The sequence below is a fragment of the Alternaria triticimaculans genome (genome assembly GCF_023758025.1).
Source record: "Alternaria triticimaculans strain BMP 0046 chromosome Unknown scaffold_9, whole genome shotgun sequence".
NCBI lineage: Eukaryota > Fungi > Ascomycota > Dothideomycetes > Pleosporales > Pleosporaceae > Alternaria > Alternaria triticimaculans.
Genome location: NW_026055966.1, coordinates 1,255,520 through 1,278,504, shown reverse-complemented (window position 1 = coordinate 1,278,504; position 22,985 = coordinate 1,255,520). Strand labels below are relative to the sequence as shown.

The window sequence follows — 22,985 nt, the reverse complement described above, 5'->3', positions numbered from 1 at the left end:
TACAGCTTGCGCACTGCTTTTGTCCTGAAACACTGACACGGGCAGCTCCGTCGATGCAGGAGCGTGATGATATGGTTGATTCGAGACCGGGCGTGCTGTGGGTTTCGTGCAGGTACTCGTTCTGGTTGACCGGTGAGGCTGCAATGCATGCGCGCTGCACCTACTACGACGCCGGCTAGAGGGTTAGCTGCATATTGACCGGTGACAATGGAGTCGCGGCCTGCTCCACTGGAGAATAAGAATATGCATATCATATGCAATCGACAATTATCCATGATGGAGTCGCGCATTCGTTGAACTGTCGTTGTTGTGCTGGGCTGGCCAGTTACGAGCTCATCCTGATTATAGACGGGGTGGGGCTGGGGGCTGGCTGGAGTGCGGTTACCGGCATCACCCACGGTGTCTGGGGATGCGCAGTCGGGAACGTCCTTGATCAGAACAGATAGCTGCCGCGATATTGGGACAGTTGTCAATGCGCGATAAAGATGGAGAAGTGTTCTGGATTGTAGATGTCGCTATCAGGTCTGGCTAGTATGAGGGGTTGGCGGGGCCCTTTGGGCTGGACAGTGCGAAGTGCAGCTCATCAATTCTCCATCTCTCCTGAGGTTTGCAGTCTACTCTTTCCACCATCGCTCGATGACAAACATGTGCTGACGATATGTGACGTCCGATATTGCTAACTCGGTCGTTCTGCGGCGGACGCGCAATAACGTTCGTACATTCTCGTTCGATCTTCGTGTCGCGGGAAGAAGCGAGACTGTTGCTATTATCGTGAGGCTCCTACTATTGACATCCTTCGAATTGTGGCAATATCGCCGTTGGATTCAGGGTTGTATTTTTGGTAGTGGCGAGAATTTCTATTGAGTTCTGGTTGTGGCAGACGGCGCTGAAGATCGAGCACAGCCGGCGAGGCCGCTGCCTATCTGCCGACTGCCGTGCAGCGCAAGTACCCCGCAACACCACATTCCATCGCTACCAGCCATCCAGGCCACTCTTAGTAATCTCCTACCAAGGCAACCATCACAGTAGACGTATTCTCGAACACCACCGATCACGGTACCTCCGTCGCCTGCCCCCAACTTGGCAGACCCTTGACTTCCATCGTCCCGTGTGAGATTCCAAGATTCCTGCCTGGACCCTGACGTCTGCCATCATTTGCCCCGCATCGTAACCTTGGAATCCTCCCTGACGAAGATCAGAATTCTGCCGTCGTGAACCTTGACGATAAGACGTCATGGGCAGACGACCCCCAGCATCCCGACTGTCATCAGAAACATCCGACCAGGGCCCCAGTCCAGCTGACGATGATGTCGTCCTGGTTTCATTCGGGGGCTGAGGTCATGTATGTCAGAAAGGTGGCTTTGTGGCTCAGTATTGCACTTTTGAATTCAACCGAGACGGAATGACATCTTTGCGCAACTGCCAAATACACTAGCCGTTGCGCAAATGCAAGTCTCACTTTGATACTCCAGGAGGGTGTATCGAAACCCACTTACCTCGCCGGGGCGATAAGGAGGGTGCTTGCGCACGCCAGGCAGACATCAGGGTCCATTTCGCACACACGCGCGGAAATCTTGGTTAGAGAGGGTGTTCACGCACTCGTATCCGGCGCCGGCGATCAATATATTCCTGGCCACATGATGCGTAACTTGGCTAGAAGATAAGACAAGGTGTTGCTGGCTGCCCTGGGGTCTGATTGGTCGTGTCTCAGGCGTAACAAAGGGAAGAGCCAGAGGGGAGCAGCCGAGGTGTGTGTCTTGTAGGAGTCATTGTTGGTTCGAGAGGTCTTGTGTGTGACTGTTTCAGAGTAGCGTGGTTCTGTGAGATTCTGTGTGTGTGGAGCAAGACTTGCGCTATCGGAGCGCATCTTGTAGACGTCTGTCGCAAACACATTCTAGACTGCTGTAAAAATAATGTTAGTATTATTCTTGGGTAATGGGGCAAAGTCACTTCATGATGGTACAGTGATGTTGAGTGATGAGGAGATGTCTCCAGTATTAGCTATCTAGCCAGACCCTCTAGTCTCAGCCCATTAACGTCATTCCAAGTTTCCTCCGCATCATCCAGGGTCCATTACCCTGGAGCGCATCATCCATTCCCTCCTCGAACACCGCAAAGGTGGAGGCATGCAACTGTGATCCTTTGCAGGTATCATTCCACCGTCGTTCCTCCAGCACCCAATAGCATGTATAAGCAACGCATAAGCAAGGCGTGCGATAAAGCATGTATGAACGTGTGTTTGGCGGTGGCGCGCACCGGCGCGGAGCTTTTGCAGCGTCCGCCCGCGGATGTCGTCGTAGTGGGATCGGAGCGATTGACCGCGCGGCCGCTAGGCCTCGTAGTCGTAGATGGTATTGTGGGTATCGTATTACTCAATAAGTCGTAGTTCGTAAGGCACAAAGAAAGTATTCAAGTCATCATTCATCGGTAGTAGCCAGACGACCGGTGCTCGCGGATGTCGCGTGATGATGGCTCGCGGACCTCGACAGCGTAGTGCTTAGCAGCCCGGCGCTGCTTAGCCACTTCCTCCTCGTAGAGCGACCCGCGCTTGGAGTTCGGAGTGTTGCTGATCTCGGCAAGTGGACGCTTCGGCCGGCTGGTGGAGTGCTGTGGCCAGTCGACGATCTCGCTGTTGCGTCGTGATGATGACTTCTTGGTCTTTGGCTCTTGCTCAACCTTGACGGAGTGGCTTCGTCGGGGAGAGGCGGGTGCTGTGCGGGGGGCAACGTAGTAGCTGCGGTCCATGGAGACGAATGGCTTGCGGGATCGGTGACGGATGCTGCGCTCAATGGCCTTGAGGAGGCTGCAGACCTCGATGTAGCCGGCGGGGATCTCTACACGGACGAGCTTGTTGTCTTCCTCGACAGTTGAGTAGGTGGCGCCATCGGACTTCTGGTAGATGTAGCGAGCGACCTGTTGAGCGAGACTGTGGCCGACGTCGCAGAGCTGCTCGTGATTGCGGTGGACTTCGTAGGGGTTGTGGCAGTAAGCACACTTCCTGGCGTGCATCTCGAAGTGGTAGGCGGCCCAGCTCTCAGCAGTGTTGACGGGGCGAGAGAAAGAGTCAACTGGGTCCTCGTAGAAGCCGACCACGCGCTCCTTCTTGGCCGTGGAAGGCCGCGAGTGAACGATGGTAGGCTGGTTTGTGCGTGCGGAAGGCATCTTGGGCGATGAAGGGGGTGAATTCTTGAGGATGGACTTGGGGTAAGCCGTTGTGACGTTGTTGCCAAGGTACGGAATGGTAGCGAAGTCACTCCCGGGTGGGAGGGTGATATTGGTGTGGTGTTGTTGAGCGTTGGTTGACTTTGGTCGTTATGGGGAGGCGAAGACTGGTTGTTATGTAGATAGCAGGTCGTCGTCGTTTGGAGTGAGTTGGTATGAATGGAGGGGCCATGGTGGGTGCGGGTGCCATGGAATATATGTCTTGTCTCTGTACAGAGGCCGCATGTCCAGGGTGTGGGTGGAAGCCTGAGCTAGGCCAGGGTTGCCTGCGCCCATCAGCAGGGCTAGGTTAGCTGCTCCTAGTGCCCAGACTGGGGGGGCCATGGCCGGCTAGCGAGGGCGGTGACTTGAAATGTTCCTTTCGATCCGTGCATGACGACGATGTCTTGGGAACCGCCGCTAGACGCATGTTTCGTCAGTCAGAGGGCCGCCAACGGCCGCTGCTCGAGGGCGCTGTCATTGGCGATGGTGAGCTGTCGCTTCGCGCACTGCTGTCGGAGAATGGGTCCAGCAGTGCCAGCACCCGCCGCACCGACTCCTGGCGCCCGTCAACGTGTCCAGTCGGGCAGAGAGAACACCTATGCTGTCTCTCCAACGAGGTCGGCCGCTTCCGTGGATGGGGTCTGATTATTCGATGCTGCGCCTCATGTCGCTGGCCGCGTTCGCAGGGTGTTGAGGGGTGGGCGGGTGGTCGCTGCCTGTTTCTCGAGGCATCAGCCACACCCAATCCGGCCTAGACTTGTTCTCTCCCCACCATCGATTTCTCATTTGCGCAGCACTCCCACAATCTCACCGCTACACAGGTTCGCGCATAGCCACAACCTCCCGCAACCTATCTGTCAACTAATGCACAGCGCAGAGTGGCTGTTGAAGCCCTTGTGCGACTGTGCGAATCGCTGCAAAATTGCACTCTGCGTGGCTGGCATGCTACAGACCGGCGGTTGCAACCACGACAAGACCCGCAACAACTCACCTAGGGCTGTGCTAGAGGGTCTACGCCCTTCAATGTGCGCCAGTCGAGGGCGCCGAACATGCAAATTGTTTGCGTGTCTGTGAAAGACTCATCAGACACCCTGTTACTCGACGCTTGCCGAACAACGTGCATAGCGCTACGCACCCACCGATTTATTAGCTCTTCTCATTCTGGTTGACCGGAGTTTGGCACCTCGTCATTCGTCAATTAGGCTCTCTGGTGACTCTTTTCACTATCGGCGCGTTGGTACAGCAGTTCGCGCCCACCCCACCGAGCTGAGCAGGCCCTGGTTACCAATGTATCCTTCGGTGTACAGCGGAAGTGTTTCATCACGAGAAACACGTGGACGGGCCCCGAATAGTCATGTTTCACACCTCGCTGTCGCTCGATTTTACCAACGGTGAGTCAATGTGCCCCGTTTGGCACTTCTCGGTGTCTCTCTTGGCGCTTTCCTATGACTCCGACTGCGACTCGACAGTCGGCTCGCCCCGTATGTCGGAGCAAGCCATCAAACTGCCAGTCCCGCTTGTAGGCATCTTCTAGTGGCACATGATCAAGTCACTGGCCTTGGCCGGAGATTTAATGGCTTCTAGCGCCATGTCGCTCATCATGACAGCCGCAAACACCGGTTCGTCGGCTCTGCACCGCCACACAATGCCGCTAGTTACACGATAGAAACTCCAGTCGTCATTCTCCCATCTCGTAAGCTCCTCCATGCCATACCAAGACCCTCTTCCAAGGCTACCATGCATGGCGACCAGAAGCCACTAGCATCCGATATCCAGAAATACGCCATACCATGGCGCCACAGAGGCGTCTTACGAAGCCTAGGAATTACGGCATCGTTGTCTCCACATGTCGTACTTCGGAGGATGGAACGCTCCGTCTCTCCTTGTGAACTGTCTCAGTTGCCTTGCCGGAATCAAGCTTCGATGCGCACGCCGCCGGAGTATCCTTCCACTGCTTCATTCTCCTAACATGCCCAAGCATCTTCCGTTATTTGTGATCAGCTGATATGAGTAGGTCTGCCGTGGTCTGGATCAAGCCCTCGGTGAATCTGCGTTACCAGAGACTAGGCAACAAGTCGCCGTCATAGCTGAGGATGAGGTACCAGGCGATGGATATCGTCGGAACGCTGGCGAGCCCCATAATCTAGTCGGCTGGCGTGACCTCTCGCTTACTCAATGCTCTTAGAAGCTGGCCTTGACATGTGTCTTCGCGTTCAACGTACCTCGTGACATTAGCAAGTGTATGTACGTTAGCATCTCAAAGTGTGGAGCCGTATGCAGTATTGGTTCGACTGATTAATAACACCGTCTAGCCGCATTTGGACTGACAAGTGCAGGAGGGTCCAAATAAGATTGTGGGACCACGCGAAGCGGGTCAGTCACGTGCGCACCCTTTCATCCGCGCGACATCACGTACCACTTGACTTTCGGACGTGGCGCTTACTAAATCGACTGGATACTGGCGATAGAGGCGATCAATTCGGCAATACTTCGCGATTCTCTTATCTTGTCCAGATCTGAAGCTGACTTGTTCCCGTAGTAAGCGGCAATGCTTACCAAGTTCACCGGTTGCTGGGCCTTTCATCAGCACAAACCTGTTCTCTAGAACAACGAACACGGTGAACGGCAGCTCAAGGTCAGCTGAAATTGACTTCGCGGCATGCGGGCGTTACGACGATCTCCAAGCAGACCAGTAGTGTCAAGCTCGAAATAGGGGTCCTCAATCGCCATCGCGTCCGGCATCACCCTTGCGTTTGGCAAAAGAAACTACTGTCGCGCCAGCGTTAATTGTAGATGAACAGCGAACACTCAATACCTGATCAGCTTGCTGCTGACATGTACACGCAAAGCTTCCACGGGGACCGTCAGCCGCTGACTACCCCACAAACTGGCGGTCTCGCCGTTTCCGTTAATGGGGATGTGCATCGAGCTGCTTGCTTTTCAAACTCAATCGCGCTCCAGACAGTCGGAGATTTCTTTTGCAGATCCCGCGATGATCGGAGCAAAGTCGCGCAACGTGAACTACAACCACCATTTTCAAGCCTCCAAGCACTGCAACAACCACACAATGCACAGAAGATGCAAGAGAAGATCTCCATCTCCAAGATGATACGGTGAATTGATACCCAAGGCTGAGACACATGACCGCGCGTTTCAGCGGAACGGTAAGCCTTAGCCTGTTCCTGGGCTAGTTTGCGATCTGTGCTTCCACACCTCACACCGCTTTTCAGCGAAACTTTGCAGGAGCGCAGCGACCGCATTTTTGCTTGAAATACCAGACATCCCTTCTATTCTCCTAATTCTTTCTTTTCTAGAACACCTTGCCCTTGACCGGTTTGCTTGAAAGGAAACGACGTTGCGAAACTGAAAGAGAAGGAGAAATGCCACCCCGAAGCGTGTGTTTGAATGTGTTTACGTCCAGTCTTGGCGATGGCAATGGAGCGGTGAACACTGGTCGGCATTCCATAATGGACAGGAGGGATAGCGCGCAGAGTGGTATGTTGGAGTCTTTTTCGAAGTTGCAATTGTGCACTTTGAAATCGCTATTGCGATGCATACTAACTTTGCAAACCAGACATTCCGAGACGGTCCTCTGACGGCTCTGTCGCATCGCAAGCCACACCACCAGCGACGACCTCACCACTCCCTGCATTCAACCGGCCCGAACTCTTCCATTCCCTGCGTCCCATGGCCAGCACCGAAAGTCTGAACGGCGCATTCAACAGCAAACGTAAGTTTGGACTCCTATCTCCAGCTCCCATGTGGCGCGATGCAGGAACCCCGATTTGATTCGCTGGGCTGCATTAGCGCACATGTGGCGCTCCACTTTATCCCACTATTATCGCCGGCCGCCTTACTGGCCTCGCACTACAACACCACTTCACTTCATGATGCAAACTTCATGATGCTAGGGACTTGACGCTAACATGCAAACAGCTTGCACAACATGCTCCGGCGAACCCGCACGCCGTCGCTGCTCCCGCTGCAAGGCTGCTTACTACTGCGACCGCAACTGCCAAAAGTCCGACTGGAAGACCCACCGCAACGTCTGCGAACCCATTACCCAGACTTACTCCGCTCCTGCCACACCCAACTTCTCCAACCCCACTAGCCCCACGAACGAATCTTGAAGGATGCGACGACTACCACGCCGCGGACGTAATGAACGCTGGAGGAGTCAATAGAGCAGAGGCGCTGCGAATGGAACGACGGACGGATGTGATATCAACAGCAATACACCTGCTACGAACTAATGATACGAATTGACTGGACTTGGGAAAACTGGACCGAGGCGTTACTTTTTGTTGTTGTTGTTGTTGTTGTTGTTTGATTGAGGAGGTGTTTTTGGGTGTTATTACATTTAGAAAGAGCGAAAGCATTCAGTTGCACTGCATAGCGAAACTAGCGAAATCATACTCATTCTTAGCTTTTTTGGAAGACGGGACTCTTTGCGCTTTGCGACGTTTGTGATGGTTGATGGTTGATAGATCAGACTGCACTTTTGGGAAGCATTATTTCGCTTGCTGCGAGGCTTCACGAGATTTATTCCTTTCGGCGTAATCGATGTGTCTCTGACTCGCCTTCGAATATATACGCTCACCGCTTCTTTTCACGGAGTCACCAACTCGGACCTACGTGGCATGCTCCTTCACGCACTGTTCACCCAGCATTGTTGTTGCGGCAGATGATGCAGTCATGTTCCAATCTGCCATGTAGCTGACTACACAGTCTCCTAACGCCATGCGCGCCTTTGCCGACAGGTTTTTTATGCTGCTCGCTGTTAGACGAGTAACTACTAATTAATACAGGATGCAAGAGATAGCTAAGTAATAGTATATTGTTTAGTAAAGATAGACGAATTGTTGCCTGCTTAGCTACGATTCTCTGGATCTACTTATACTCGCACTAGGTCAGGTCACCTGACCGTTTGGAACACGGGTTCTTGACACTCGCTAGGGTTTGTGGAATTTACAGGTCATGTTGTTACACGATTGTGATCTCCTGTTCAACGACATCTCCTATCCTGCGTTCGTCAAGGTCTTTAAATGTGCCAATTCTTCGTACAATCCCTGGTCCAGCGGGTATTAGAACTAGACCTTGGCAGATTTGCACGCGATCATTACCCACTGAACGCCAATAGTGTCGTAGCGGCAGAAGTACTAAACCGAAAAACATCGATCATTAGAGTTGCTCGCCAGAAGCTGTTAGGGTTGGGGAAAACTCACGAACAATCAAAGGGTCACTGCGGAATTCTTCGTAGTCCCAGAAAAAGTCTACTTCAAATGCTGTACCCCGGCTCAGCACTGCACCAATGGTGTCGTGGTGAAAATAGGTCTTGTAGAACATTTTTAATGGTGGTTCTGTCACCCCAGTGTCGGAATGGATAAGCGTACACATCAGGAACCTCCTCCGGGCTGACGTTTCAACGCTTGCAATGATTATCTTTCCACAGATTTTGATTGATGCGTGGACCACTTCTCCATAAGGAACTTCTACGTTCTTACGGAGGACCTTCACCGATGACAATTTGCAGCAGTCCTCTGCTGCAACTGTACTTGCCATCGCCATGGACAAATGGCCAGCTGAAGCCCAAGACCACGATGGTGCTTTGTACAAGTCGCCACGGCGTTCTCGTGAAGAAGATGAGGGTTCCCAACACAACTGTTTGATAAGACCGTATTGCCAGAGACCCGCATAGTAATGCCCCAGGACTGTGGCAAACCTTTCCGCCAAAGCCGCGATGGCAGGCAACTTGTCACTTTGTAGGGACATGTTTCGATGCGAATAACGTTGAACAATTCGTGACCAATCCGAAAGAGCTTCCTCTGGATCTTTGCTAAGTTGAGAAATCAACTTTGTCATTGAGTTATACCTTTTGACCACATTCAATGAGTCGTTCAAATTCATCATATTTGATGCACATCGCCACTGTAGAGTATGCTCAGTGTAATTTAGTATTCGGCTAGCCATCATCTCTTCTTGCAATGCCCATGCTCGTGTGCTTAGTGGGTTGTTTGACCTTTCATATGACGAGCGAGATACATACTTCCGAGCGGTGATGCTTCCAAATCTATTCAGCGCCACTCGGAACGGTATCCGCGCGTTAGGAGCTTTGTCTTCGGGACGATTTGCTAGGAATCCGTGAGCCGCATCGCTTGCATTGGAAGCCAAGATTGTGATATAAGCATTGCTATATATCCGGGCCATGGACCCAATCTCGCGGGCTTTGTCTTCCGCATCATCTTGAACTATGCACAGTGCATCGACCTAGGGCACCCTCGTTAGACACACTGAGTATGACTCTGGATCAGATGGAAGTGTCCAACATACCCAGAGATAAGGGATCGACAGTGACCGTGTGACAAGGATAGCATCCCTAATAGTTTGAGGCAGATGGTTGAAGTCCATGTGCTGCATCAGTGTCTTGATAGTGTCCGACCGCAGCTGGATTTGCGAACCAGACCCCCAACAATATGACAATGCTACAAATCTCCCGAAGTCTCCGTTCGTGTGATAGATCTTTGCTGTCTCTACTTCAATGACACGTGTGGGGAGAGGAGAATCGATTTGCTTGGGACAGCATGCATGTTGATCGCATTCCTTGAGCCATCTCGCAATCTGGGGAGATGTTTTTGATGGCGTCATGTCTCCATCTACTTCGCGAGCGGTGACTTGTTGGGCGGCAAAGTTATCGCATTCAGTGAAGAATTCAAGGTCTCCAATGTAATGAAACCACTCGAAATTGCGCGTAAATCGAAGCTCATAAAGGTTGCTGCCTGTTGGCGTGATGACATCTTCGGGGTTATGGATCAAACTGATTTCACAGGTCTCCGAAGGAATTTCACGCCCATATACGACCCGTTCGATGAACCGACACCACATGCATCCAGTTTTGGTACCCGCTTGAACGTTCTCTCTGGTGATCTAATCCAAAAAATGGGTCAGCCTACATTGTATTCATTGGGTATCCTGGGTAATTGTGGCACTCGAGACCCACAAACGCTTTGTAACATGCAAATCATAGCATAGTGACCGCGTGCAACACTCACGTCGTATTTGAACTGGCCAATATCACCACGCCCCAGCTTCTCAAACCCCTCCGTGTCGAAGCAATCTACCCAGCAAGGCTCGCAAACCAACGCGCGCACACGCTCGAGCGGCTCCGGTTCACGCGCCATCTTGGCACCTAATAGCGCAATGCGAGTTGCGCACAGTGGCACTTTCGTTGGCTTGCCGTCGTTGTACGAGTAGGAATGGAGGAAGTGATGCGGGGTGATGAGAACGCTGAACTCGGGTTGGCGAAGTTTTGAAGTTCGGGAACTGTCCACGTGAGATGTACCAAAAGGGAAAGTGGCGTAGGTAGCAGTTGCGCATGAGTAAGTCAAATTGCAGCGTCAGCAACACTGGGCAAGGCCGGTTTTATCTTCCGCGACGATATTGATAGGGATATCTAGTCCATCACAGATCATCGACACTACAAGATGCTGAAAGCAGTTGCAGTTGTACATCATTAGCATGGACCGTAGATGATCTTTCACTCGAACACTTGGGGCTGCGCGACTGGAAATACGTGGCACGCAATGTCACTTCTTGTACATCGGTGAAATGCTATGAGGCTCTTACACAACCTGGCCGTACGGCGCAGCTCCATCAAGCTTAAAGTATCCAGGCTGTAAGTTCTGGAACACCCCGCTCGGATCGTACTTTTTCGAGACCTTGTTCAGCCTAGCCACGTTTTCCGCACCGTAGCCCGAGATAACAGGCTGATAAGGACTACTATACGGCATGTACATGTAGTCATTATACGCACCCAGCTCTTTCGCCATGGCAACCGATGCGCTCAGGAAGTCTTGCGCCGCTTTCAAGACCACCTTGTCATCCTTCTCGGCCGTCCAAGACAAGTAGAAGAGGGCGTGGAATAGAGGGCCGTCTTCTGGCCGAAGACCCAGCGCATTGCCGCCCTTTTTTTGCATGGCTGCAATGGCGGGTTTGCTGAAGGCTTGAAACGTGACACTAGGCAAACCAACGGGGATACCCGGCGCGATCTCGAAAAGATGGTCTGTCATACGCTTCATCAACTCTGTGTTTAACTTGAAGGACTGGGACCACATAGTCGTGCGGAAGCCGTCTGGCATGCTTTGGCTGAGACCAGGGGTTGTGTCGGCCAGACTGCAATTACGGGTGTTGTCGGTGAGTGGAGGCAATGCGAGGTATTCCTTCAGTATAGCGGGTGGGTTCGCTGGGTCGACCGGCTCGAAATACTCGTACTCAGTCGATGCAATCTTGACGCCACGAGAGTAAGCGACGGCAACAAAGTGGGCGGCCTTGGTATCGGTCTCAGCTGCCTCAACTGTGTTTCCAAACGCGTCGAACAGGGCAGGCGCGTAAGTTGCGTTGTACTGGCGTTTGCTCGCAAACATAAGACCTTGAGTTAGGGTTTCGTAGTTGAACGCCGTGATCACGCCGAAGTTGTTGCCGCCGCCGCGAAGGGCCCAATAGAGGTCTGGGAAAGTCTTTTGGCTCACAGTAAGGATGATACCCGAAGCGGTGACGAGCTCATATGAGGCAATGTTGTCACAAGCTAAGCCGTACTCGTTGGTGTGGTGACTGATACCTCCGCCGAGCGTGAGTCCGCCGACTCCGACATATGCCGCCTATTTGGCATCAGTAACGAACTCAAGGTATTGAGGTTGATCATTCGACTTACTCGTCCACCAACAATGGCAAGATTGTAGGGCGTCAGGTAGTCGTATACCTCCTTCCATCGGTTCCCAGGGCCGACGGTAAAAGTCTTCTTATCCGTAGAGAGTTTCTTTTGGTTCAGGTTGACCATATCGACAGTGATGCCACCTTCAATGCTAGATGCGCCGGGAAAGGCCGCATGGCCTCCGCTTTTGACTGCGAAGGGACATGTTGTGAGACGTGCGATCAGTACTAGGCTCGAGACATCTAGGGCGGTACTAGGCTTGAACGTGCAATGAGGTTCGACTTCGAGCTGCTGTATAGACCAGTACGTTGTTGGCGCAGCGCTGGATACCTTGGCCGCTCCAAAAACGAGCTTGAGGGAGTTGCACTTTCCGAAGCTAATTAGCGGAAGATCGGTAAGATTGGGTAAATGAAACCTACGGCAATGAAGCAGCCCTCCAAGGAGGATCTGGCCGCCAGACCAGCCAAGGCGGGGATGGTAGACACGTTGATGCCGTTGTCAATAAGAGCCTCCGTCACATTGAAGTCAGCCGGCTCAAAGACATCCTGAGTTGATGCTCCAGCTGCCACCGCAAGAGCGCAAACGCATAGCTGATGGAAAAGCTTCATGACCGTTGAAGTAAATAGCCGCGCACCCAAGGGATTAAGATCAGAACTTCTGCGGCCTATATGTGAAGGGACAGGCCATCGATCGCAGGAGACAAGCCTTTTGTAGTCGTATCCAAACCCGCGGAGCCCCCAGGGCGAGTAATGAGACGGCTCTTACGGGTCTAGAAACGCCGTTGCGCGTCTTCTATGCGATGTACAGCGCGTGTTAGTGAGATCATATAAACTGTCCAATCGCAAGGGTTCAGATCGTTACTTCTGCAGGTGACGGGCGGCAGGCCGCGAAACGAGATGCCCACAGTATGCAAGTCGCACATATTGCCTCGCGGAAGTAAGGAGCAAGCACAGTCCCTGCAAGATCCTGTACCTAGATGGGGCGATTTGTATGCCTGGCTAACTTTGAAGGGATTGCACTTTTGATCTTGGGTACTGAGCCTCTCTTCTTCGAGAGATGTCTTTTCGAGCGCTGAGAACGATACGCATCCAAAGTGCATCTCTTCCGCCCATTATCGGATCCAAGACAGTTAGTTGACGCATTTTGTGAGGGAGGCAAAGGATCGGACTGCAAATGTTGATGCAAGGCGAGACGGAAATCGGGTTGAGACGGCTCGGTTCCGTGCTCCGCCACTAGCGCCGCTTGGCATAGCGGCACGGTCTGCGGCCGAACCCAGCCATCGGTTCTCCACGACTCTTTCAATCCATCGTCCATCACCACCAAGTTTCTTGTACATACTCTGGGTTCGATCCTTTCGCTACACTCGCACCCATATGATTACAACTAGCGTGTATCAGGCAGGTGCAGCTTCCAGCTCTTGTCCTGGGCGGTAAGCTCGTGGCAAGCCTCATTAGCCACTCGACAGCCCCTGCCCTGTCAACGCCGACAAGTTACCCCCTGACATCTGGAGTTGGGTCAGGGCACGCAGATAGGCTTCCAGACGTCCACTGATGAACACATGCACTCTGACTGTCGCTTATCGATTCGGAAATTGAATAAGCAATGTGTGCGACACGTCGCCCGGAGAGCATCTGGGAGCGCAGCTCGCATCAAGCTTTTGCTACGCTAAGAGCATGGATCCACCAAACATGGCGTGTCGACACGCACTGAAAGTTCGATCAGCTGTGCCTCTTCCTTCCTGTTATTGCAATCAAAGTTGCCGCGACATGAGACTGAAATCCATGCACCGGGATTCTGGCACGTTGAGATCCACTGTACCGCTGGCGCGGTCAAGAAGGATGACGGACGACTCTTATACCTGATGCTGGATGCACTGTTTGTAGCAATAGACCCCATTGTCTACCCGGGGCGTCCCTTCCTTGCCAGTACGTTGCCCCTCCAGTTGGCACTACTCTTTCATTCTTCAGATTCACTGTTATGACTCTCTCTACTCACGAATCCAATGACGGAGGCTCGAGCGCATCGTTTCCACAGACAACGGTGCAGGTAGTCGGCTATGTATCCATCTCCATAGTGTCAGTGGCTATAATAGCCCGATGCTTGCTGCAGTATCTGCGACCGAGAAGAATAGCTGCACAAGACTGCTGCATGGCTTTTGCGTACGTTCTTTTTCTTGCGCAATGCATACTCTACATTGTCCTGTCGCCCATACGGGGTAAAGTGCAGGAGGTAACGGAAGGCAAGATGCCACGCTACCGTGAGCTTCCTTATCATGTCTATCTCATCGGCAGACTCATTTTTCCTGCCTTGATGTTCTTCTGGGCCATCTTATGGACTGTCAAGTTGGGCCTGCTTCTTCTTTACAAGAAACTAACTGTCGGGCTGCCGAGGGTGTACAATCGGATGTGGTGGTTCCTTGCCGTTTTCTGGGTCATTGTGGGTTTCCCCCTACATCTTGACAAGAAAACCACTGTATGCTGACATGACAAACAGTCACTCATTGGGAACTATGTCGGTTTTCTCACATCTTGCGTATCACTACACAGCTTCTTCGATGGATCTGAAGGTTGCAACAACAGAGTTAGGCAGTTCGTCAGCATTTGGTACTCGTTCGGTGCGGATACGATCACCAATATCATGCGTAAGCACTCTCGGCATCAAACCGCACGCTTCGAAATCGCTGCTGACGATCCCTAGTCATCGCATTTCCTTTGCGTCTTACATGGAACCTCCAGATGCCGCGCACGCAGAAAACTGCTATCATCGTCTTATTTGCCAGCGCAGTATTTTGCATCTTGATCGCCACTCTACGCGCTGCCAATGTCACTGCGCATACTATCAGGACTGGCAAGACGATGGACGGTACATGGCTTGCAGTATGGAGTATGGCTGAGACAGCTGTCGGTAAGTCGCCTATGTGTCTTTTAGCTTGATCTGCTCCGTTGATCCAGTCGCTCAATACTGACACGAGTTAGCCATTTTGATCGGGCTCTGCCCCTCTTTCGCCGTCCTTCTCAACTCGAATGGCAGAACAACTCAGAAAGTCCATGGATGGAGCTATAACCTGCGTACCGTCGGCAGTGATTCAACACGCCATAAGCACAAGACGCCTAATGGATTGGATACTTTTTGGACGAACATACACGGTAGCCAGGAAGAGCTAGCAGGAAAACAAGATGGTGCATCTGTCACTACGACAGCCGACCAAGATGAAGAAGGCCCGGGCATGGCTAGATGAGTGCGGACAAGACCATGGGAATAATGGAAGTTCGAGCTAGCAGCAGCTAGCACACCTGAACAGGCGCAGGGTATCACGTGGACGTAGCATGGCCCATGGAGTATACAACGTGTCGAACTCGCGTGAAGGTACATGTAACGACTATGCATGACATCTACGTCATGTTTCATACTCTACTGCCGCACTACAAATTCGTATGTGTAATCACCTGAGACCAGATTCTCTTCATCGATCGTTGCGACTCAGTTCTACGTCTTTTTCACGACATCGGAGAAAGAAGCCCGTCTGGCGCTAGTGAGCCACATTCACTTCATTTCTGAGGTCCACACTTAGCTTGTTTGGTATATCACGGGTTCTAGCGCACTCCGCGAACTGCAAGTGACGCCGACTTCTCTACAATAGCCAACTTCTCTTGATTCGCGTTTGCGATACAACCTAACGTGCTCTGGTTTCAACCACCCCTTCCATAACCTCTCCAAGCACCTCTCTAAGAACTTGCGGCTGTTCTTCCAGCGCACCTACATCTTCAGGCTAACACATTCCAGGGCTTTACCTCACATAACCGAGAGACTTTCGGTCAGCCGAAAAGATGAGCGCCAATCAGGACTACATGACGCCAAACGACCATCTCCAGCAGTCCCTCCAGAACACCTCCGCATTTGAAGTCCTGGGCCACTTCTGCGGTATACCCGCTGTCGGCTCCCCCCAACGACTCAATGAGGCTGCGGTCGTCTGCATCGACGCAGAGTGGTGGCAGAAAGAGCCCAAACCCACCACCGAACTCGGAATCGCTGAGCTCATGCAAAAGGGCCTGACTCCTACCATCCACGCAGAGAATATCCTATCTAGCATCCAAGTCGCGCACGCCCGCATCATCGAAAACGCCCACCTCGTCAACAGATTTCCCGGTGCTGGAGACCCCGATAACTTCCTTTTCGGTAAAACCAAGTTCGTCACCATGGACGAGGTGAAACAGGTACTCATCAACACATTTGTGCGACCGCGGGAATACGGAGACGGCTCTGATCTGCAGCCCATCATCTTGGTCGGCCACGCTGTAGAGAACGAATTCGAGCATATGCAACGCGCGTTCGGCGTCGACCTACTGAGCTACGGTACTATCGTCAAAGTCATCGATACGCAGCTCATGGCGCAAGAGCTTGGTATCAAAGCACCACGAGGACCATTCATCGGTTTGAAAGACCTTCTCGCGCACTTCAACATGGTTGTACCCAACCTCCACACCGCCGGCAATGACGCAGCAGCTACGCTCATGGCCGCCGTCTTACTCACCCTCAAGCCTTGGATGTACCCCGACGTCCCTGGCTCGCCACCCGCCGTGGTCCAGGGTCGCAGTATGTCAGAAGTGGTGGCTGGTGTCATGGAGATGGGACAGTCGTTGTCGCCGCCTCCGTGGGGAGAGCTCGTGTATTGCATCCGATGCGATCACAAGAGTCATCTCGCCAAATCCTGCTACACTGCTCTCACCTGTCAGATTTGCAGCAATTCGGGCGTCAAGAGGCTGTTTGGGGCGCGAAATACCCATAAGACTACCAGATGTATGTATCAGTACTTGCCGATACCGCCGAGGGACTATGGATTTGGAGGGCAGTAGATTGAGGAGGTCTATGGGGACAGAGGCGAGAGATGACATCAAGGAAACGTTTGAAAGGACTACTGGTAGAACACCCAGGTAGCTACGCAGCTACGAATGAAACCATCACACTGGCGTACAAGTCAGACCCCACCTCAAGCAATAGAAAGCTGAACACACCGGAGCCTACATGAACCTTGGACCACCTACTTTGCATATTTTTATCTTGATGTAGGCTCCAGACCTGTGAATAGTCTTTTCTTTGGTTGACGTGACCCCAGCCTTTTCCAACTTCTGCCTTCATCACCGCTACATGAATCAACGACTCGTAGTGACACTAACGATATCCACATAGCTGCTCCCACACCAGCCCGCCCCATCTGCTCAACGAGGCCCAAACGCACACGACCCCTCCATATGAGTCCCCGCATTCTTCCTCCTCCACTCCTGCACTGCACATTCACACCTCCCACACTTCAGATCCGCATTGTGACACTCCAAAAACCCATGCTCACCACTCCCGCACCTCCAGCAAAACACTTCTACACCAACAGGTGGCGCTGGCGTGGGCCAGTTCATCAAGCTCTGCACCACGAACATCGCAGACTTGGAACTTGACTGACCCACCCGCCCTGGCTTTGCCTTCGCATTCTGCAGAGACCCATAGAGCTCGAAGCGAAGGGTTGAGAGGATAGCGACGATGGTGGCGTACATGGCTGCGTTGCCGCTGTTATCGGAGTGGTATACCGGAACGCTGAACTGTCTGAGGAGGTACGCGAAGTCTGCGTCTGTGTGGCGCGTGATTTTAGACTGCTGGGGTATGATTTGCGCATCGAGAGACGCTACCGTAGTGTCTAGGAGGAACGGGTCGAAGTCAAACGCCATTTTGCGCACCCTGCTGATGCTGCTGTTGGAGCCAAAGGACATGTATATGATAGGTCGGTAGCCAGAGTCCTCGTTCTGCTCGTCCATGGGCTGGCGCCAGATCTGCTGGAGTAGGGAGAGAGCTTCTTCTTGGGAGACATAAACCGTGGTGCCGAAGTGGAAGGGGTCGAGACCGGTGTCTGTAGAGTCCAGGTGCGCAGTGGAGCGGATGACAAGGTGTAGACACCATACTTGGCGTAGCAGGTCTTCTGCGTGCGGGCCAGCCATGACAGGCTGCCCTTGATTGATGCTAGATCGGTCGTAGGTGGTGATTCCTAGCTCGGTGAGGCGATACGGTGGGTGAGCTGACCACTTGCGGTGGAGGACGACGAGGACAGCGTCGCGAAGTAGGTTTGGAGCAGTTGTCGACGTTCCGAGGTATTTGTGCAGGACGTCTTTGTCTGGAAGCTGGGCCAAGACGCCGCGGAGGGTTGCTAGCTTTGTTGACGTGGATTTTGACATGGCTTTGGAGCTGCGCGATGTCCATGGGCAGCAGCAAATGAGGGTTAGGAGATTTGTGTAGGTGAAGCTGTCGTCCGTTGGACGCGGCGCTCTGGGACGAGTCTAGTGCCATTAAATTTGAAGGTGAAGGTGAAAGTAGATGTGAACATGAGTATGAGATTGACTTAGGTTCTGGTTTTCGCGGTCTGCTGCTGCCCAGCGCAGCACATCTTTCTCGTTGCATTCGATTGAAGTCATGGCCTCGTGTAGCCATTACCAGCGTATTTGATTCAAGCGTGAGTATTTTTGACTTTTTCTCATGCCGAAGGAGAGTGTATGGCATCTTGTTGCAAAATGATCGCGTACGCCATGATAGATCACGGCTTTATTCACTCTTGACTTCATCGTCGACACGTTTTGGTGACTCACAGGGAGCTGTGACAGCTGATTGCAATTTTTGGCTAACGAAAGCTCATCGACCTGCACAGAATTCTGCCGCTATGATGGGTGTGCCCGAAAAGACGACCTTGTGCTCTTCCTTGCAGAGAAAAGAGGAGAGAGCCCTGGAGGTGATGGGATTTCCCGAGGTCGGCTCAGCGGCTAATCCGTGAAGGGCCTAGCTCCCGACACCCTTGTAATCCCAGCGCATCCCCGCCATAGCTCCGCGAACCCTCAGAATCTGATCTCTTCAGCCTCATCATTGTCCATCGTCGACATAGCCCGCCCACCAAACTTCTATTATGTCGTCAGCGCCACCCAGAACCATGATTGATCTTCCGATTGAACTCATCGAGCTGATCGGAATGAATCTCATTGAGTATGCTCCATACAACGATTCCGTCGCACCAGTCATACCGCGATTACTCGTGGGGAGTTGCCAGGCAGTGTACAACACCCGTCTAGCATGTCGGGGTCTCAATAACGCTTTGAAAAAAGCGTTCCTAGAGGTCCTACATGATGTACCCTTCCAATGCACTGAGGAGCATCTGGGCCGTTTGACGCGATTGTTGCAGCTTCCCTGGGTGTCGCAGTCGTTCAAACAGCTCACTATCGGCGGTGCCAAGATAGCCAAAACACCCATACAACGATCCCGGGTGGTCTGGATACAGGACCATCTGGCGGACGCTTTCAAGACAATTCTCAGCATTGCGCCTCGTTTGGAAAGCATTAGATGTGTCCCAATCTTTGAGTCTTTTAAGCCAAACGATCCCCGTGACGCTTACGACAAAGATACCGCCGACGAAACTATTCGCGAACGAAGGCAGGGTCCCTTTCGTTCTGTAGACATCTTTGGAGTACGTTAAAGCACCCATCTTTTCCACAGATAGTCTCAAAATAGAGGCTAACACGTGAACGTAGAAACTTTACACATCGATACACGAAAGCGGACACGCGGAAGCTCTTAGGTCGCTTTTATTAGGATTCGACTACAAGGGAACACACAGAGTCTCAGCACCGTATGAGATATCGTACCGCGGTCGAATAAAACTCTCCCCGTTCCTTGCGAAACCACTACCCCATCTCCAACACCTCGTCCTCGACTTGGGATGTCTACGATCCGGCGCTGGCATTTCCAGTTCGACCCGTATGCCAGTCCTGGAGTCGTTGACGATCGTATACACAACGTTCCACAATAACAGCGAACGGAATGTCGGGCCGTGGCCGGAGGGAAACCTGGACCTTCTGGCAAAGACTCAACCTCGACGGCTCGTGCTCACCAGCTATAGGTACATCACTCGAGAGGTACACGAGCCTCGAGAGAAGATTCTTGCTATTGTCCGTGCATTCAGCCACAGGCAAGGGCCACTACCGTGCTTGGAATTGCGCGACATGGATGTCGAATTGGATTACCATCGGGACGAACGGCCGATGCCAGCAGATACTTGGAAGTTCCCGGGGGACTTTCGCATCGCAGAGTTGAAGATTGCAAACGTGACGTGGTACCGACATGTGATCCATCGTGGCAGGTCAGAGCGCCGTGGCTGGTGCGAGACGGGTTGGGAACTGTTTCCTCAAATTTGTGACGCGTCAGATGTCGTACGTGTACGCGTGTGTGACGGGTCGGAGCCCATTGAAGAATGCTTTCTCGAAAGACCATATGAAGATTTGCATATTGATGGCAATAGCACGGATCATGATACCGAGACAGATCGCAGCACCACCGAAGACGGATTCGATGATTCAGATCGGTCCACAGACGAAGATGAAGATGACGACGAAGACGAAGACGAAGACGAAGACGAAGACGAAGACGAAGACGAAGACGAAGACAAAGACGAAGACGAAGACGAAGACGAAGACGAAGACAAAGACAAAGATGAAGATGAAGACGATGACAATGACGCAATGGACGAGGCATAGGCTATGATGGTTATGCATAGCCACTGCTTCCGATTTGATACAAGGAGTCCATGTGCATAGTGTTGGCGCAGCTTTACGTTCGGTGACAGCTTCAACCTCCGCCAGGCTTCTTCAGCGCACCACCAAGAATACTCGGATCAAGCATCTTGGCTTCAGGCACGTCGACACCACATCGCACCCACATGCTGCTCCAAAGCGCACCAACTGCTCTTTCTTCGGGCATGAAAACGACCGTGTTCACGTACGATCGTGTCGTGTTATAGCAGTCTGGCATGTTGAAGAGTTGCGCCTCGCAGTTGTCGCCTTTGTTCGAATAGAACACGCCACATCGCGCTTCGCTTGGAAGAGTGATGCATGTACCGTTTTTCCATGTTTCGAGAGGTGGTGGGAAGTACGTCTTCTGTAAGAGTTCGCCGCGGCAGTGCTTAGGGCCGCCTGCACCGGAGTATGTAAGGGCGAGGATTGGTATTTGTGGGGCTGCCGGCGGTCGAGGCTTAGGCGCGACGGACGGTTTTGGCGTAGCAATAGGCCCCAAGACACCTTCAGCACTCCAACTCGCGCTCGTTTGTGGTTCCGGTGTGAAGCCAATCATCCCGTCCTGGGTTTCGGTCATCGTTGTGGGTACGAGCGTTGCGCCAGACACGATGCTGCTCCCGTTGTACACATCGCCGCGGTCGAAGTCCGTGCCGTTTAACAGCGCCTTCGCCGCGAAGAAATCATCGCCATCTCCGACTCTTGCAGCTTGCGCGAGGTTGATCTGTATGACTGGTGTGGTAGGTGCGCGTACTTCGATGGCAGTCGCTAGCGAAATTGCGATGAAGAGGAGGAGGGAGACAGACGATGCGATGAGGATGATGCGTCGCGGTATGGACGACATCGCGATGGTATTACATTACTTTTGGAGATTTGGGAGGTTGAAGGGGTATGCGACAATGTCGAAGTTCGTGGGCGACGCCAAGAAAGCATCGGGGGTTGCTACACTACGCGTTTCATCCCCAAGTCCTCTCCAGACATCGTCGCAGGCATGTAGGCAACTTTCCCACACTTCCCTGACAGCTGTATACACGTTCTTTACTTCATTTGGACATGTGATCTTGCGCGAGTGTGCAATCTCGATAGAGCAGCGGCTTAGACCGACATCTGTGGTTCAGTCACGATCCATCCCCTGACCCTTATACAGCTCGGTACCAGCCTTTGTGGGCTATTGCTTGGATTACACACCTTGTTTACATATAGGCTTTCCATTGTCGTGTAGCGAAAGCTGCACTAACGATTCGATATTCTGGTTCCAATGAATAGGGTAACGGCCGTCTTCCACTCCACGAAAAAGTGAGAGATTCACTGGAATGACCGCCATTGGTCCAAGCTCATGACAATCATTCTAGATATTGACGTGTAAACACAGATCACTGAGTACTAATCTTCCGATCACTTGCTGTTGCCTAAGCACTGGTCTGTCCCCTGAGCGATTTATGTCTCGGTTATCTCCTGTCAACCGTACTTAGCCACCCTCAACCCATAGACCCGTCTACCTTAGACTATTACCCTCGATATCGACGATTAACCTACGCCGAATTCATCTACACCTCGATGAAAGTAGGCGCGGTCGAGACCCCGTCCTCGATTCCGGACATGGCTGCCGAGCTCGTGGACTCAAACCGACGAGCGCTGGCGTTAGCCCTCAAGAAAACCGAAGCCAACAATTCGAACACGTCTGCCGCTCGACTTGAGATGATGAAAGCCGAGTCTAGATTCCAATCGCTGAAGCGTCGTCAAAGGGCACTACGTTATGAAGAATATACTGCTGCTAAACGATACGGCCAGTCTTGGTGTCAAAGCCTGTCTCAAGGTCTCTTTGATAAGCTCCCTCGCGAGTTGCGAGATATGATCTACGACCACCTTCTCCCTCATTCAGCAGAAGTGTCACTCCTGGGTCAGGATTGGCGCGTTTCCTCCGGCCCTAGATGGACGTTCAGCTCGTGGAACGACAGTGAACTCGATCCCATCCCTCATTATCTAAGGAGTGAGTTTATGGGCACGGCGTTTCAGAAAGAGATCTTGCAAGAACTCCACAGACGCGCAAAACATAGTATTTACCGCCCAAATGATGTGGAAGAGTTTCTGGAAAATGGCCTGCCGCTAGCATCGCTTCCGCTCCGGGCTTTCGACTTCGTGCGCTCACTCACTGTGCTGCTATCCTTTCAACCCCATCAGGACGTCAACAAACTCACTTGGCGCAGAACGGGACAGTTTGAACTTAGGGGACACCTTAAAGGAGATCCTCAACACTTGGAATCTGTCGCTACCGAGGGTGACTTCAACACAAAGGTCAAAGCGCTTGCTGTTATCGCCAAGATCAAGCAGTTGAACAAGCTCGAACTGCATATCTTGATTCTCACCTGGACCCCTACAGGAGCGAGAGGCTTTGAGCGAGCTCTGGTTCCTTTTGTGCACGATCTGCAGGACCGCGGAGTGAAGGTTGACGGGGAAGTTCAGTCATATCGACGTGATTCCCG

The 22,985-nt window shown here is 52.5% G+C and overlaps 6 protein-coding genes across 6 annotated transcripts; 2 read left to right on the top strand and 4 right to left on the bottom strand.

Moving 5' to 3' along the window:
- Positions 1-2,421: 2,421 nt before the first annotated feature.
- Positions 2,422-3,162, bottom strand: J4E78_006845 (uncharacterized protein; the record flags this gene model as incomplete). Its single annotated transcript, XM_049367455.1, has 1 exon — positions 2,422-3,162. One exon carries the CDS (start codon positions 3,160-3,162, stop codon positions 2,422-2,424), a length of 741 nt encoding a protein of 246 aa, XP_049221202.1.
- A 7,661-nt stretch (positions 3,163-10,823) lies between these two features.
- Positions 10,824-12,037, bottom strand: J4E78_006844 (uncharacterized protein; the record flags this gene model as incomplete). The annotated part of the gene is made up of 2 exons (XM_049367454.1): positions 10,824-11,858; positions 11,912-12,037. The coding sequence occupies 2 exons, from the start codon at positions 12,035-12,037 to the stop codon at positions 10,824-10,826; spliced, it is 1,161 nt and encodes a 386-aa protein (XP_049221201.1).
- Positions 12,038-15,738: 3,701 nt separating this feature from the next.
- On the top strand, positions 15,739-16,764 carry J4E78_006843 (uncharacterized protein; the record flags this gene model as incomplete). Its single annotated transcript, XM_049367453.1, has 1 exon — positions 15,739-16,764. One exon carries the CDS (start codon positions 15,739-15,741, stop codon positions 16,762-16,764), a length of 1,026 nt encoding a protein of 341 aa, XP_049221200.1.
- A 521-nt stretch (positions 16,765-17,285) lies between these two features.
- Positions 17,286-18,479, bottom strand: J4E78_006842 (uncharacterized protein; the record flags this gene model as incomplete). Its single annotated transcript, XM_049367452.1, has 3 exons — positions 17,286-17,303; positions 17,371-18,220; positions 18,475-18,479. 3 exons carry the CDS (start codon positions 18,477-18,479, stop codon positions 17,286-17,288), a joined length of 873 nt encoding a protein of 290 aa, XP_049221199.1.
- Positions 18,480-20,140: 1,661 nt separating this feature from the next.
- J4E78_006841 (uncharacterized protein) lies at positions 20,141-20,469 on the top strand (the record flags this gene model as incomplete). Its single annotated transcript, XM_049367451.1, has 2 exons — positions 20,141-20,145; positions 20,235-20,469. The coding sequence occupies 2 exons, from the start codon at positions 20,141-20,143 to the stop codon at positions 20,467-20,469; spliced, it is 240 nt and encodes a 79-aa protein (XP_049221198.1).
- A 91-nt stretch (positions 20,470-20,560) lies between these two features.
- J4E78_006840 (uncharacterized protein) lies at positions 20,561-21,346 on the bottom strand (the record flags this gene model as incomplete). Its single annotated transcript, XM_049367450.1, has 1 exon — positions 20,561-21,346. The coding sequence occupies one exon, from the start codon at positions 21,344-21,346 to the stop codon at positions 20,561-20,563; it is 786 nt and encodes a 261-aa protein (XP_049221197.1).
- Positions 21,347-22,985: the final 1,639 nt, after the last annotated feature.